Here is a 17,074-nt window from a genome sequence, read left to right as displayed (position 1 = left end):
TTTCTGGTTACACCTAAATCATCTGCAATATGGCTACTGATGATCTCTATTTGGAAACTTCAAATTTAATTGTAAAAGAGACTCTCGTTAATTGTTGGACAAGACAATCTGGGGTAGCAATTTACTTAGGAATCTTTGGTCCTTTAGTTCCTAAGTAGTATGGCTTCCATTGATTCTTACCTAGTACATCATCTAAATTCACCTCCAGTTTTGTTAGTGCTAAGGCTACCACATTTTCCTTTAAAAGTTCGAGGGAACAGGGACCAAAACACGTCATCTGGTACTGGAGATATAGTAGAGTAATTATTGGCTTTAACATTCTCAAATAGAGACTGCCATTTTTCCTTCTTCTACTGTTAAATGTTGCTGACGAATATAAATTTAAATCTTTTCACTCACAATGCATACAAAGAACTTCCTTAAAGTTGAATTTTCTTGTGCTCTGGAAAAAGTCTGCTATTATTTTACAATTACTGAGTTGCATACTATACTAAATACTAATACACAAACAACTAATTGTTGGCAATTTAAACTGAGAAAAATACTTTAATAATAATCAAAGTTTTATAGAAACAAATCCCTGAACAGACTTACCAAGGACTCTGTTTTTCCAATGACAGAAAACCACATTTTAACTCCAGAAATAAAATTCTTTACTTCTTTCTCCTTTCTCAGCTCTCAACAGCAACCAGCACGTCAGTCTGCCAGATTTTCCAAAACACCCAGCAAGATAATTTTGAACTGGACACTATGACTCTGCATAGCATTTATCAGCTGTAACCAATACAATATTCCAGCTCTTACATTGCCAGTTATATTACCCGCCTTCATTCAACACTGAGAGCTTTATAAAACTTCAGACGCTGTCCAGAAAAATCAAGGCAGCCTTTAGTACAAGATACAGAAAATCCAAACCAAACAGGAAGCAAAGTGCTGGCCCACAAATGGAAAGAAGTCATTCGCTAACCCCTCCTTTCACCCCCTAAGTGATATATTTTTAAACTAAACTGCATGCACACGCAACTTCCCAAATCATCTGGATTTCATAAAATATAACTACAGTGTGGTTGAGAGTGAGGCAGTCTTTAACATCAAAACATCTTTGAGGCACAGAGCATTACATTCTGCCCTTAGTCTCATAGTAGGGCTGTCCCCTGATCCTCAAGTTATCCAACCTCTACTTAAGGATTACTACAGGTAAAATAAACAGTGTTGGTACAAAAAATTCCTGAAAGAGGAATGAAATGTTAGCAAGGTTAGTAGCAGAGATCACTATATCAAGGGAAAACAGTATGTTTTCAACTCAAAGCTGTATTTCTATGTTCACAGCTACTGCGATACAGAACAGATAGCATTTAGAACGATATGTTCGTATTAGTATATATCATTATTAGGATTCAGTCCTGTTGCTGAATTTCTGGCTATGTTTGTTCTTGTGTCACAGCTCCCTTTATGGAATGTAGATCAGTTACATAAAAATTTAAGAGCTACACCAGTGGTTCATCTAGTCCGGCATACTGTTTCACACAGTGAGAACTACTTGCTTTAGAGGGCCAACAACAGGGCCCAGACCTTCCCCTGATGTTGCCTCCTTCCACTGGTATTCAGAGGTTTACTGCCTCTGAATGTGGAGGTTTCCTTTAGTCATCATGGCTAGTAGCCCTGATGGACCATGTGTCTAGCTAATCCTCTTTTAAAGCCATGGCAATCACTACATTCTCTGGTTTACTGCCTCTGAATGTGGAGGTTTCCTTTAGTCATCATGGCTAGTAGCCCTGATAGACCATGTGTCTGGCTAATCCTCTTTTAAAGCTATGGCAATCACTACATTCTCTGGCATTGAATTCTTCACTGTAATCACTCACTGAGTTACAGATTACTTGGTTGCTGGAACAATTACCACACCTCCAAGAAATACAATCAGGCTCTTCTTAATTAGAAGTCCAGCCTCTTTGACTGTGCAGCAGCTGCTTTAAGTTTCCAGCATGCTTTCTGGCTTTCCATTCTCATCTGGCTCTTTGAAACTGCTTATCCAGTTTGATCTACTGGACTGTTTGTTTGCGCTTTCTAGAGATCAGAACCTTCCCTATCAGTATATTTGCAGAAATAAAATGCCACATAGGGCAATACACAGTTTACAAACCATCAGGATACAATAAAATAGATTTTACGTATATATTAAAGGAATAAAATGTTAAAATTCTACTACTTGAGCTAATGCATATTTTCTTATCCCTACAGCAAGCCACCCAAATCTAGCTACCTGATAAGTAACATCAGGATGCCTGTACAAAAGAAGTCTCCTCATCATTGATGATGATGAAAAGGCACAATCTTTGTCTGCCAATGGGGGTTAATGTTATGGCCAAGGGAAGGGATTCATGAAGCTTCTTATACACCTTATAATCAAAGAATCTAAAGATTCTATGCCTTCCCTACAACATGGGCAAAGCCTTTCCTCATAGGAGATTTTTTTTATACCTTCGTTCAAGAACCACTGTGGGAAGTACATAGCAGCGCATTAGGGTGAACATTCTTATATTCTTGGTTAGATAGGAGGGAAAGGTAAGACATGGGAGTTGCCCTGATGGTGGGTTCTATAAGGATTCCCCTTTCCCCTATTTTGCTCAAATCATGTTGCCTTGCAATATCCAACACCCTGTGTTTGACCATAGCCTTGGCTTTCTCATAACTCAAAGAACACAGGAATTGCTTTGAGAAGCCATAAAAAGGCAATTTCTTATCCAGGGCCTTTATCCATGGAGGAACAAAATAATCTAAAGATATTAACCTTGTCAGCCCCATTGGTGAAAATAACAGTTTTAAACAGAACAGGATCACCGCTAACCACAGCCTTGCCTCCACTTTGATCATACCTGTTTCAAGGCATATAAGAGCATCTGGGACACCATCAGGCACTTGCAGGATTGTTCTCAAGAATTTAGACTGAACTGTATCCAGTTTCCTAATATTTGAAGAGATATTAATAGGGGCTCCATAAGTAAGCTGAGAGAGGGATTTGGCCTTGAATACTTTTAAGGCTGCTGCCACGCATCTCCCCCCCCTTATTCCAATAGAAGTTTTGTATTGCCCCCGAGCTCCTTTTAGCATCCACAGCAACAGTGTTAATGTTAATTGTTCTTGAGCTACTGTCCTGAAAATGAATCCCCAGATATTTAAAACAAGGGACTTGCTCAGTAGGACTGTCATTTAATGACCACTGATAAATTTTTGAGGTTTTATTTTTTGTAAAGGTCATTACTTTTGTTGTTTAATTGATTACTAATTTGTTTTCCTGACAGTACAGGGCAAAAGAACTCATGGCTCTCCTAAGACCAACTGGAGTCCTTGAAAGTAAAACTGTATCATCTGGGTATAAAAGGACTCCTATATGCCTGTTGAGTACCATGGCTCAGAGTGGTAAAGCTGCAGAACTGCAGTCCTAAGTTCTGCTCACGACCTGAGTTCAATACTGGCAGAAGTTGGGTTCAGGTAGCCGGCTCAAGTTTGACTCAGCCTTCCATCCTTCCGAGGTCGGTAAAATGAGTACCCAGCTTGCTGGGGGGGGGGGGGAAGTGTAGATGACTGGGGAAGACAATGGCAAACCACCCCGTTAAAAAGTCTGCCGTGAAAACATCGTGAAAGCAATGTCACCCCAGAGTTGGAAACAACTGGTGCTTGCACAGGGGACTACTTTTTTATATGCCCGTTGCCGAGCCTTGAAGAGTGATGTTCTGGTTTGTTAATATGAGTTATTAATGTAGAAGTTGAAAAGGGAGGCAAGAAACCTCCCTCCTCCCATACACACCCTGGAGGTCACTTCACTCGGCCTCCCAGGATCTTCTGATAGTTCCCGGCCTAAGAAATGCCCATCTTGCCTCTGCCAGGGCCAGGACCTTTTTGGTCCTGGCCCCGACCTGGTGGAATCAGTTCCCTATGGAGATGCAGGCCCTACCTGGCTTGCCGGCCTTTCGTAGGGCCTGTAAACTGGAGCTGTTCCGCCAGGTTTTTGGATGAGGCAGCGGGCATCTATCTATTAGACCAGTTGGCCTCCCCCTAGTGCCCTATTACACTACTGTATTGTGTGCTGCATTGTGGTACTTTTTTCTGTGCTATATCACCTTGCTGTTATATCACCTTGCTGAATTATCTGTTGCACTTGCTGAATCATCTTTTGCACTTACCAAATGTTGAAATTGATTTTATTATGATTTTTTGGTGATTTTATTTCTATTTGATGTACTCCTGAGCCCACAAATGGGGGAATGGGCGGAATATAAATAAACAGATAATAATAATAATAATAATAATAATAATAATAATAATAATAATAATAATAATAATAATAATAATAATAATAACAATAACAACAACAACAACAACAACAACAACAGGCAACCTTGTTTAACCCCACCCCCCCTTTTGTTTTAATAGGCTCTGTGAGATGACCCTGTAGGGTACATCTCACCCAGATATAGGTTTGGTTATAAAGAGCCTTGATTAGAAACAAGAGACCTGTCAATACTTGGAAGTCCTTAGTTTGTTCCATAGGATCTCTCTAGAAACTGTGTCAAAGGTAGATTTCAGATCCATGAAGGCAGCAAAAAGAGACACTTGAATTGGAGGCATATTTCGAAATCAAGTGATCTAGAACCAGACAATGATCTAAAGTAGGATGTCTTTTACTAAAGCCGGCCTGTTCTTCCACTGGAACAGTGTCTAGCACAAAGTTTACTCATTATATTGAGAAGGCTGATAGGTCTATAGTTATTGGGATCGTCTTTATTGCTTTTATATAGGGGAATGATGACCACAACGCCCCAATCCCTTGAGATTTTTTCAGACTGGTCTATGTGTGTGAACAATGAGGTTAAAACTGGGACCCACCAATCAGCATTCCGTTTTATCAACTCTGGGGGGATTAAGTCTAGCCCTGGAGCTTTACCAGGCTTCAGAGTGCCTACAACCCATTTAACCTCTGAGGGCTCCACAAGGGGCCAACTGGGTAGGTGGCAGAAGGAAACAGACAGCCAGTTGCTCGGGGGCCTGATTCAGCCCCCAGGCTGCATGTTTGACACCCCTGAGCTAGTGAGTCTGCTGCAGTGACTAGATTTGAAACAGTAGTTTCCTGGTTCACAGCTCACCATGTATGTCATTTTAAACCACTTTTTAGCCCTCCTGAAGCTGCTGGGAGTTCTCAAACAGTTTTGTTTAAAATAAAGTATCAGCATAAAACAACATGCAACTGTGCAAAACCTTTGGCCCACCATTCTCTGGGGATGATACTGGCCTATCTGTACAAATGACTGAGGCGATTAGACAAAAGCTATTTGTATTTACTACCATTACTTTTATTCAAGAGAGAATTTGAGGATCTACAGAATAAGCTTTCACTTTGTTGGATTTTGAATCAGAGGTATAATGTATTTTACTACAGAGGTTCCATTTACTTACCACAGCTAATAGGTCTATCAACAACAATACCCGTACACCTTGTGGTACTGCATTCTGTAATTTAATAATTTAATACTGCAATGAGTGAAGTACTTCCTTTTTATTTGAAGGAATCCTCCTGCCAATTAATTTCAGTGTATGTGCCTAACATTATAAGGGACAGAAATGCTTTTTCCTCTGTATCCATCAGTTGGTTTTCTGTCTACATTTCAGCTATTTTCCTGCCAGCAAAGAAAAGAAATCCTAGAATAAAAACAGCTACTGCCACTAAGGACAAAGTCAATGCTGATGAAGCAAAGTGTTTGCTTACACTTATTGGTAAAGCACTCAAGTAAATGAATTGATCCTTGTACATGTATGCCAGTGATAAGATTACTGTACAAATCATCATGCTACTACACCAAAAATCACTAAATGGCTGATATGAATTAAGGTCTTATTTAGAGAGCAGGTCTTGCTAAGGGAGAAGTCTCCTTAAATTTTAGCTTCTCTTACTAGATGTTGAGGAATTCCTTATCTCTCATGGTGAAATGAAGCAGCACTCTCATACAGCATTCTGATACCAATTGCCCCAAATAACCAGAGGCAAAATGCTTTATCTGCCTTCAACCAGCAGGTTGATACATCCCCTGTGTATGTACAGTCTTCCCCACTCAATTTGTTTTGGGCTGTGAATCTTAAAACACTAGTCCTACATACATTCATTCTACAGCATTGCTTGATTCAACATAGATAAATTACTCCAGAAAAGAAGCTCAAGCACCACATATTCCATAATGAAATTAGAACTACTGAAACTGCAAAATGAAATACAATTTGCAGCATTAATTGTAAAATTTAGTCTGAAACACTTCTAATGAACTCAATGGGATTCAGTTTCTGGTTAAATGCACTTATAATGGTAGTCTTACAGCACTAGTGCAGTGCACCATCTGGTGGCTGGAGACAGTGCTACGAGAATTCACACTGGTTTGTGGTCCCTGGAAGTTTTTTTTAAAAACCTTTTTTTCTGGACAATTTTTTCAACTAGTTAAAAGGATGAGATGCAGTAAAGTTAAAGTCCATTTTGTATACAGTCATTAGTTGCTATATTTACCTCATCAGAGGAAGTACCTCTCATTTGCTTTCCATTTAAATGTTTCATAGAAACAATGCTTATTCTTGAGCATATTCCACATACTTTTTTCATGGTATAAAAATATAGTGTTCTTTACATCAATAAAATTATTTCATCTTCAACACTTTTAGGAAGATTCAACACATAGATTTCTTAAATGAGTCATACCAGAAAGACTTATTAAAATGCCATATACTCAGTTTACCAAACAGAAGGAACGATAGTGTAGTAAATTCATGTGGAAAATAAAATTGGTCATAAGTTGTAGCTAATGTTCTGAGTTAGTACTTAGCATATTTACTTCACTCACACAAATCTCATGTGTTTCCCTTGGAAAAATCTGGAGTCAATAACGGACATTTGTCTCAAAAAACTAAACAAACATTTTCATACCTTTGCAGCCACAATGCTCAGGCCCATCCCATTTTGTTTTTTCAGTGTCACAGTGATTATTTCAGGCTCCTTTCTCAATGGTTGAGCCTAAAGAAAAGGAACCCAGATGAATTTCACAATCCTGAAAACGCTGTGTAAAACAGGATACTTAATAAAGAATAATCATTTTGGGTATTTTAACACAATTATATGCATTGTGAAGTTGCACACAGCTTATGGGTTAGAAACGTCACTTTATGTATTTAAGATGGTTTTATACTGCTTTCTAATAAAAATAATTCACACAAAAATTAAAACCAGAAAAAAACCCCTAATAAATCATGATATTAAACATCCCACTAACCAGCAGAAGCATAGTAAGGAAGATAAAACATCCTTAATCTTCAAAAGTAGGTTAAAATTAAAGTATAATATGAGTTCAAAAAAAGGTAATGGAAAGGCAAATCAAATGCATCTCCTGAGTTAGGACAACCCACAACTCTGGGGCTGCAGTAGAAAGGAAAATTAATCTTGCCTTCATGTAAAATGGAAATACAAACTAGGGGCTTGCTGGAAAATCTTAAACACTTGAAAGCATTCAAAGCAAGCATTCAGGCAAGAATTGGTATTTCCTGGGGTCCTCAACATCAATGAATGATAAAATCAGCACCTTGAACCAGGGTGAACTGGAAACTAGTGTGGAGATTTCATAAGAGCATAAAAGAAGCCATGTTGGATCAGGCCAATGGCCCATCCAGTCATCCAGAAGTACAACACAAGCTTCAAACCTGTTCCTTTCAATGGAGTGTGTATGCATACAAAAGCTCATACCCAGAATTAAATTTTGTTGATCTTAAAGAATCCACTGGACTCAAACTCTTGTCCCACCCAGCAAGACATTTCCCCAATGCCCCATCTACCTGATACCTTATTGTTTAAGCGAAGGTCCCTTTGATCCCCACCAAAGACCAACAATGCAAGCCAATACCTTCTGGAGAGAAATTGGTTTAAGATTTACCCAAAATGTTTTTACCTGATATGCTGGAACTTATGATAAACCTGGATAATGCCTCAACACAGATATGAATACAGATGTATGTATCTGTAGCAAGTGTGTATGTATTCATATGCGCACATGCATCTTCATGAACTGTCAGGGAAATGTTTAATTCAACAGATCTTCCAAGTTTGTTCTATTGATAACTTTGTCTTTATCAAAATAGAAAAAGCAGGCTAGAGGTTTTTTTGTACTTTTTAAAAGTACTTTTTGATCCTGTGTATATGTGCACATGTCTCTTTATATTCAATGGTAAAACTATTCCATTAACAGCAAACTTAAGACATAAAATTAAAGTAAATAAAACAAATTCTGTATTTAAAAATCACACGTTTTTAGACAGTTAACAATGAAACAATGGTCTGTAAAAAAAAATCTAGCAGACCAACAGTACAATCATAAGGGGGGTGTGCAAAAATGCTTTGGAAGCAAACTAACCGCTACGTCAGCAGAAATGCGAGTTGTGCCATTCTAATTTCCTCCATGCCAGTGCAAATGGGAGTTGCACCCGTTTACGTACACCTCAGAGTACGCCCGCCCATGGCTGCAGGCAGAGTGGCGCCATGCCCATCCTGCAGTGCAACTGGGGCATAGGCAGCTACACTGTGCACGAGGCGGCAGCCCCAGGGGCATGGTCAGCATTAGTCGGCTCCCTAAGAACTTTCAGCCTGGGAACACCCCCCTGTGAGAGGTGTAAAGTTACAAAAAGGAAAATGCTGGCATATCCCATAGAGACCCATGTATCCCAAAAACAAAGTTTACTGCCACTCCCGGCACAGTCTTGAAATCCCTTAGGAAGCCGACTAAACGGCGCACCAATCCCCACATGCCCTGGACAGGATGAGCCCCTTCTCCAGCACCCAATCACAGCTCCTCCCCCCCCCCCCGCCTACAAGCCTTCCGCACTGGCACTGCACAACTCTTTAGGTAGGGCACGTGGCACAGGATTCTGCCATGGAGCTCCCTGCCATGTGGACTTAGAGTGAGGGCTGGGGCACTTTGGTGGTGGAGGATGCAAAGCCAGGGCACTTAGTACAGAGCAAGCTCTTTGACTTGCGAGGAGGAGGGCGAAGTCTCTCCTCTGTGGCTAACCTCTCCCGTTTCCAAGTCCCAACAGGTACCCAGCCTCCAGGGGCTCAGCGTACAAGGGCGGTCGTGCATGGACAGGTAAGTGCGCACCCCAAAGCTGCCCCCCTCCCCTCGCTCAAGGCCGGGTGGCATGGCAGTGTCTCCAGCACTTGAACCAGGCAGCGAGCTCAGGCAGGGGGCGGTTGCCATGGCCTGTGTGCCACTGGCGGCCCCCCTTGGTCTGTCCTCTGCCTTGTTCCCACCACTGGCAGGGCACTGGAGAGAGGGCTGGCAGCTGCTCTGGTGTCCCTAGCTGAAACAGCCTCATGTTGCAGCTGCCACCCCTTTGGGCGCTATTGACCTCTGTCTCTGTTTTTCAGGTGGGGATTCAACAAAGAGGCTTCCGTTTGTGGCGATTCAAACACCCCACACTCCGCTCTACTCAGTCGGCTGTTCCTGCCCTCCTCTCTGAGTGGAGCCTCGCGGCCAGCAAAACCATCCAAGTCACACCCAGAATGCTGTTGCACTTGGTTCCAGCACAATGAAGTCTTGGAAGTGTCCTACTTTGTCTGGGATGCTGTTGCACTTGGTTCCAGCACAATAAAGTCTGAGATGTGCCCTACTTTGCCTCTCCTGCTTGGCGTCTGCTGCACGTTCCCTGTGCCTCTCTCCCTCCCCACTCTCTCTTCCACTCTGTCAGTGGGCTCCCGGTGTTGTGTTCATGGCACAACCTATAGCGGGGGGGGGGGGGCGCTAATGGAGTTGATGCATGGCCTGTGTCTCTCACTCTGAGTTCTGTGGCCCCCAGGGGAGGAGTTCTATGCACACAGCAGGGGGCGTCAGGGAGACAGAGTATCCGCGGCCATGTGGGGGATCCCTGGCAAGGGGCAGACTTCTATTCTTCACCAAGAGAATGCCCATGTCCCATGCTGGCATGCAGGGAAACCATATAACTGCAACTGACTGCCTGTGATTGGCTCAGTTCTCTGTCAGGGGGCGGGGTGGGAAAGGCGATCAGCTTCTCCGGGGCTGCCTCTCCCTGTCCTGAGTGTCACATGCCACAGCACCTGCACCAGGATTGGAAATTCAGGGGGCCTGGGATGGACCACCAATCCTGCTTCCTCCGCCTTGGCAACGAGCCGGGAGTCCACACTCCAGCAGAGTTGCCATGGCGACGATCTCACATGCAGCGAGCTATGCTTCTTCTCTCCCCGAGCTGACCTAAGTCCTTAGAAAGTGGACGAGCGGCGCCTCAATTACACCACGGCCAGCTGCCACAGATTAGGATTGGCCTGCAGATCACTCATATTGTATCAACTCCAATTCAGGTGGCAGATTTATCTATAAAAGCTACTTCACTGAACAGATACTGCACTAATTGTTCACTTATACTCATAATGCCCACAGGATGGGTACTTGCCAGGTCAGCATTGTCTTGTAATAGATGGCTTTCATAATCTGCACCTTCAAAATAAATCGTCCATGTTCCTGGTGAGCGTGAATGAGGTGTTAACCTGCAAAATCCTAGAAGAGAAAGAAAATGTATACCTAAACATTCATATTTTCCTAGAAGTTCACTGGAGTGTCTACAGAATCCACACAAAACACTGTATCAATAATTTAGCTTAGAAAATTTGGTTGGTTTTTATAGCATCACTGCCTTTACCACACTAACAGTGTAGAGAACAGAAGTCCTACAGATTACTTTACTTACATATTTGTAAGTGAATGTTATAAAAGTTATAAAAGTAAAGCAGAGCAGTTAATTTTAATTAAGTTTATCAATGGGGCTGCACAGATATGAATGTGTTGCACTGAATAAAACATTAACACCCCAAACCATTTACTAACCATGTAACCATGACTAGACCAATATTTTCAAACTGAGCCTGAGCCTGCTTCGGTGGGGAGGGCGGGATATAAATCCAATATACATTTTAAAAAAAATAAACTTATTTATTTCAACGGAGAGACACTCCTGAGTAAAGCACTGATCTTTAAGAGTTAGCATGGATTTACAGCTCCATCACTTTCCCTTTGTTTTCAAGAAAATACAAACTCTAAATTCTTCAAGGTAAAGAATTATTGCCTCAAAAGGGAAAAAATCCTTTTACTTAAGTTGAATTTTTAGTGTGCTTCTTAGGCTAACTTGTGGTGAATACTTTCCTTAAGGCTCATGGCTAACAAAAAAAAAAATTATAGAACAAAGTAGGAGTCAAGTATCACCTTTAAGACCCACAAAGTTTTATTCAGAATGTAAGCTTTCATATGCATGCATACTTCTTCAGAAGAGGGAATGGGGCACAGTGAGCAGAACTTACATATAGCTGGTGGGTAGGTTAAGAATGTAAAGTGATACAAAGTTAGAATCAAAAGGCAAAATAGTGTAATAAACTGAAAGACCATTTGGTCTGGATAGCATTTGCATGGGAAAGACCAAATGATCTTTCAGTTTATTTATTACATTGTTTTGCCATTTGATCCTAACTTTGAATCACTTTACATTCTTAATCTCTAACCACCAGCTAACTTTGTTGGTCTTAAAGGTTCTATTTGACTCCTACTTTGTTCTACTGTTTCAGACCAACATGGCTGCCCATCTGGATCTAAAAACATTTATAGATTTTTTTCCCTAATAAAAATCAACAGTATATCTCCTACTTAATTCTTCAACAGAGTGATATCAGTTTGCATACAAGGAAAAGAGCAAGTAGACTGTACTAAATGTGTATCTGTACTAACAGCAAGTTGGAAGGAAGACATTGCTATTTCTGATCTATGAGATCTACAGCTAAAAATCCATGGTAGGAACAACAAAGCCAGCCAACAACATGGTTATAACAGCAGAAAGACAGATTTTATGTAGGAGAAATAGAGCGGAGAAAATACCTTCTGATCTAAGGCAAGACTAACCTCTTTGGCAAAGTGGATCTAAAAATTCTTGTAATCCATTTGGGATGTTTCTGACCACATCACATGAATAGCCATCTTCTGGCAGAAGAAAAGGTAGCTGTAGATCAGGATCCTCTTCTAACTGTACTTCCCTGCCATCACTACGAGCCAGTTCATCAGCTGTATTTTCAGCAACAGCAACAACGTTTTCTATTAACTCCTGAAGAGAAAAAAAGAGTCCAAGCATGTGCCCAACATAGTTCCATATTCTAATCGCTCCCAAATCAGAAAATGACACAGCTTAAAAGTGCAAAATTTGAGGGCAGTTGCAAAATACTTTGTCAACAGAAGCTACTGGGGTTTATCTTCAATAAGTCATTTACAATGTTTTTAAAATGAGGCACTGAACATTATTAGACATTAATTGCCTCAACTGTTGTACAGGAAGCAATATGCAGACACTTCAGCACCTTTGGGATCTCATCCCATTTCTCACAATCTCCTTTTCCAAGTTATTTCCTGTGCCAGGAATTTCTTTTGGGTTCCCATCTTTAAAAAGTAATTATTATTGTCACAGCTGTCATTATATTTATGTACTGCTTTGAGTATTTAAAATACTTCTCACAACAGCCATGTAAGACAGGCCAGCATAATTATCATCATTTTATAGATGAAGAGCTGAGTATGACAGCTGCTTGATTAAGATCACATGATAGAAATGAATGCTGAACCAAGGACCTCCTGGGCCACAGTTCAAGAGGCTCTTCTAGTTCAAAAATTACAAGTGAGGCCCAAAGAAATGCTATTACTGTATTCATTTGACAAACCCCAGGAAACTACAGTAACAGTGTGTCTTTATGTCCCTATGGCAAATAAAAGGTCCCACATGAATAAGCAAAGCTATACAACAGAACCAGCCTCTAGCTTTGAAGAAAAATTTGGTGTTTTTCTAAAAAAAATTACTAACTGGAGCATCCCCCCCACCACAAAAATTAAACATATTTGTGCATGTGCAAGTATTTATTCCTTTTCCTTGTGATTTCTCATGGGTCACCACTACCTGTATTGTGCTTAACTTACTACATGGTGACATTGTTCAAAGGCTGCAGGCAGTACAGTAGAATATGGTATAGCAACCAAGCTATACTAAGTGGTAAGAAGCTAGTGCTTCCCTCACTGTTCGTTTAACTTGTTAGAACAAATTTTTTCAAGTCCAAGTTGCTACTCCTACTGTACTAGAAAATACAGTTTAAGTTTTGCCTGGTAAGTCATCATGACATTTGATGCCAATGCCCCCAAATTCTGTCTTGAACAATTCAGTCTTCTTTCCAGTCTACTTCTATCCAATGTACAATAACCAGCCCATTCTGTTCCAAGCCTCGCATACATTAGTGCTAACTTTTCCACCCACTATTATGAGTGCTAACTTTTCAACCCTCTTTTTCTCCCCCCAACCTATGTTTATACCATTTTCTTCAGCCCTTCTGACATCAGGCCTGACCTTCCAGTGAATTTACAGCCCCTCTAGCCTATCCTGTAGCACACAGACATCCTTCTGCCCTTAACACAGTGCCCCCCCACCCCAAGTGTTTGCTGACACTCTGCGCAAACATTTATGATGTTTGGGAACATCCCTTAACTACAATCTTCCTTCCTTCTCAAATTTATTAAAAGCCCAAAATAACTTACTGTTGGGATAAATGGCTCATCTGGAGCACAGTGATAATTCTGTAGCAATGCATGCAGTTGAAGAGAATTGAGTTTAAAGCAGGTACTGTTAATACTTGGAATGTCTTCAGGTGAATACTTATCCATAGTAAGTAAAGTAGTTGCCTGAAAAAGCATAGTTATCTATAAGCGGATTCATGTTTAAATGTTCATCAAAGCACTCAAGACAGCTCGTAAATGAGTATAAATTCTGTGTTTAAATTCTTTGTCACAGGCCAATCTACATTAGACACACTAAACCAGTTAAAATAAATCAAGCAATGCAGAAACTATATAGAAGAGAAAGAGATACGTCTAAGAAGAAAACATCTAATATAATTTTTTTATTCTTTGGGTAGCCTTAATTTGCAGGTACTTTTCTTATATGATTCCATACAAATAACTAAGGATGCTACATTGAATTTCCACATTTTTTAAAAAAAAACCTTCAAGGATTATGGAAATGAGCATTTGTTTTTCTAGTCTCTTGCTAATACCCACTTGTACTATCCTGCTAAGGTGACAATCAGCAGCTAGCTCCAAGCCCTGTTTTTCAGCCCAAGCTTCAATATGTCCCAGCTGCTGGCGGATGATGGCTCCCCAGTAATGTGAACATAATCCTGAATCTGGATCAGTAACCAGTCTGTTAAAAAGCCACATGTTGATAAAGTGAAAGAGCTGGGAGAAGAGCTGGATAGTTAGTGCAGCATTCACTCTACAGCGTCGCAGCAGGGACATGGCTCCAGTTAGTGTATGCAAGACATCATCTAGAAGAGAAAAAAATTATATTCAACTGTGTAACTCATTCTAATTATTAAATAATTATTATTAATAAAGGTTTCTATCAATTGTTTTATATCAGCATGCCTTCTACATGGCTGAAGAACAAGGCAATACTGCCCTGACCCAGATAGCTCAGGCAAGCCCAATCTCATCAGATCTCAGAAGCTAAGCAGGGTTGACTGTGGTTTGTACTTGGATGGGAGACTGTCCTTTGAAATACTCAGTTGGGAGGCGGGGGCAGGCTTATTCAGCCACCTCCCTGAATATCCTCCAAGCCCCCAGTAGGGGTCAGTCAACACGGGTCAACATGACTTCCAAGTGCAGACACAAACTCACATATGAAAAATGCCAAAAAACCAAGGCAAAATTCAAAATATCATTATTTTTATAAAGAAAGACACTTCTGGGCTTCTGATTCACTCAAATAATAAATATTTCTTGCTGCACTTTTACTGGCACTAATCAGAAATCAGGTTTTCAAACAATGATTTGTGTCTAATCCCTCTGAAATTACAAATTGCATTTGCCAAATGTCCTATTTGCAGATATTAGAAAAACAGGATAATCATTTATTTAAAATATTTATATCTCTTACCTGAAGAAAGCTTTAAAAAATGACCATTAACGTCGGGAAACCATTGTTAAAAACATCAGATTTTTAAATGTAAAAACTGCAAGTTCTATTAATTACCTGACAAATAGCAAGTGTCATCTAGGAATATGTTCCATCATGAAAAAGGCCACTACTAAAGAGGACCATCTTCCACACCTTAATTAAAAGCCAGTAGAGATAGAGGTGATGGTGGAGGTGGATTTTGCCTGGTGTTTACAACCCCTTCAGGGAAACATCAACATTCAGTTTGGATCCAGAGAAGTGTGGCCAGGGGTTCAAAAACTGCTGTCTATGGAGCACTATTTTCTCATTCCCCCCTTCTCTAGCAGCTCAAAACATCCTCAGAAACACTTTTCCTGGGATCCCTATGGAGGTAGCAAGTCCATTAAAATGATCTGCCACAAGAGAAAGGTGGATCCAACTGGACCTCAAGATGCTCTGGGGAAGTGAAGAATCCAAATGGCAGCTCCGCTGAAATCCTGATGGGGGTCTGGAATACTCTGTTCCACTGAATAGGATCACCCCCAGTGACTTTTCCCCTGTCATAAATCAGGGGGGTCAGTTTCAATACTGCTGAAACAGGTTCAGTTTGGGAAGCTTTTTCGCTTGAGGGTTTGGTTTCAGGTCACCAGATTTACAAGCCCCAGACCAGTCTGTGCCCATCCCTATTATAAAGAACTTTCTAATTTACCATTCCTGTGGAAGGTAACTGAATACGTTTGGGGCAAAGCAACTTCAGGAAACATCTACTCTTGAACTCTTTATAATCCAGCTTCAGGCATTTTTTTGAAACATATCTATGATAGAGATTTTAGCTATAAAGACGCTAGAATTAAAAGTGGATAATGTAGAGCTCAAAATGAAAAGATACATGGACAATGTTCTGAATCCCCCAAAATTGTTACAATATGTAATTGAACCTACTTAAGAATTTGGTTCCTTTTCAGGCTATAAAATTAACAGAAAGAAGACAAAAATGATAATGAAATTTTTAACACAACAACAAATTACAGAGAGAACAGAGTGCTATGCAACTACTTATCCCATTTAATGTCTGGGAATAAATGAGACTGGGTAAAATTGTAACCTTTTCAAAAATAACTGCCAGAAAACTTGGAAACTGATACAAGCAGATCTATCTAGATGAGAAAAATTTAAAATCTTGTGGCTGTGAAGAATCTCTGCAATCAAAATGAATGTGCTGCCAAAACTAAACTTTCTATTCCAAATGTTATATATATAAAATACTAACAGAATGGCAGAGACAGAAAACCCAATCTATATTGAATGGCAAAATATCAAGAATAAGCTTCAACATATTACAAGATGAGAAAAAAAGAGAAGAATATGATTTCATGCCAAAATTTATTGAGTGCCCCACCCAACTCTCTTTTTATGTCCCCAACAGAAGTATACCATGATAAGAACATAAGAAATAAAACTGATTTTTAATCTATGGCATGATGATAAATGCTCTGCGACAAATCAAGTTGCAGCAAGATATATCAGAGATGAAAGCAGGGGTGGAATTCTAGCAAGAGCTCCTTTGCCTATTAGGCCACACACCCCTGATGTAGCCAATCCTCCAAGAGCTTACAAAGCTCTTTTTTGTAAGCTCTTGGAGGATTGGCTACATGTGGCCTAATATGCAAAGTTGCTCCTGCTAGAATTCCACCCCTGGATGAAAGTATAATTATACAATGGCTGCTATATTATTAATTAGCCTCAAGAAGATCATGAACACGGAAGGCAGAGCATTAAAGAGATGTGACTGAATTTGAACAGCTGATTATAAAACAGAATGAACATTTACTGCAACGGATATATAAGATCTCACTGCAGCTAGAAACAGAGGAAGAACAAGTGAAAAAATGTATGATGCAAAATTTCAAAGAACAGATATCTATGCAGCAATGGAAACAACTATCGGAAAAAGATATCGAATTTACAGCCAGCCAGACATTAAGAGAAAATTGGTATAAAATGTTTTTCAGATGGTATATAACTCTAA

General features: G+C 40.2%; 1 protein-coding gene across 6 annotated transcripts in view; it reads right to left on the bottom strand.

The window, feature by feature from the left end:
* Nucleotides 1–17,074, bottom strand: part of AFDN (afadin, adherens junction formation factor) — a 221,883-nt gene that overhangs the window by 44,620 nt on the left and 160,189 nt on the right. For all 6 annotated transcript variants that reach the window (XM_060242324.1, XM_060242299.1, XM_060242308.1 and 3 more), the window contains 5 exons: nt 14,169–14,434; nt 13,650–13,793; nt 11,982–12,180; nt 10,489–10,592; nt 6,965–7,051 (listed from right to left, as the gene is read on the bottom strand). In XM_060242324.1, the coding sequence (XP_060098307.1) occupies nt 6,965–7,051; nt 10,489–10,592; nt 11,982–12,180; nt 13,650–13,793; nt 14,169–14,434 (800 nt within the window). The remainder of the gene's footprint in view (nt 1–6,964; nt 7,052–10,488; nt 10,593–11,981; nt 12,181–13,649; nt 13,794–14,168; nt 14,435–17,074) is intronic.

The sequence above is a fragment of the Heteronotia binoei genome, chromosome 1, assembly GCF_032191835.1.
Source record: "Heteronotia binoei isolate CCM8104 ecotype False Entrance Well chromosome 1, APGP_CSIRO_Hbin_v1, whole genome shotgun sequence".
Lineage (NCBI taxonomy): Eukaryota > Metazoa > Chordata > Lepidosauria > Squamata > Gekkonidae > Heteronotia > Heteronotia binoei.
The sequence above is the reverse complement of the archived record's forward strand: the minus strand, read 5'-3'. Positions and strand labels throughout refer to the sequence as shown.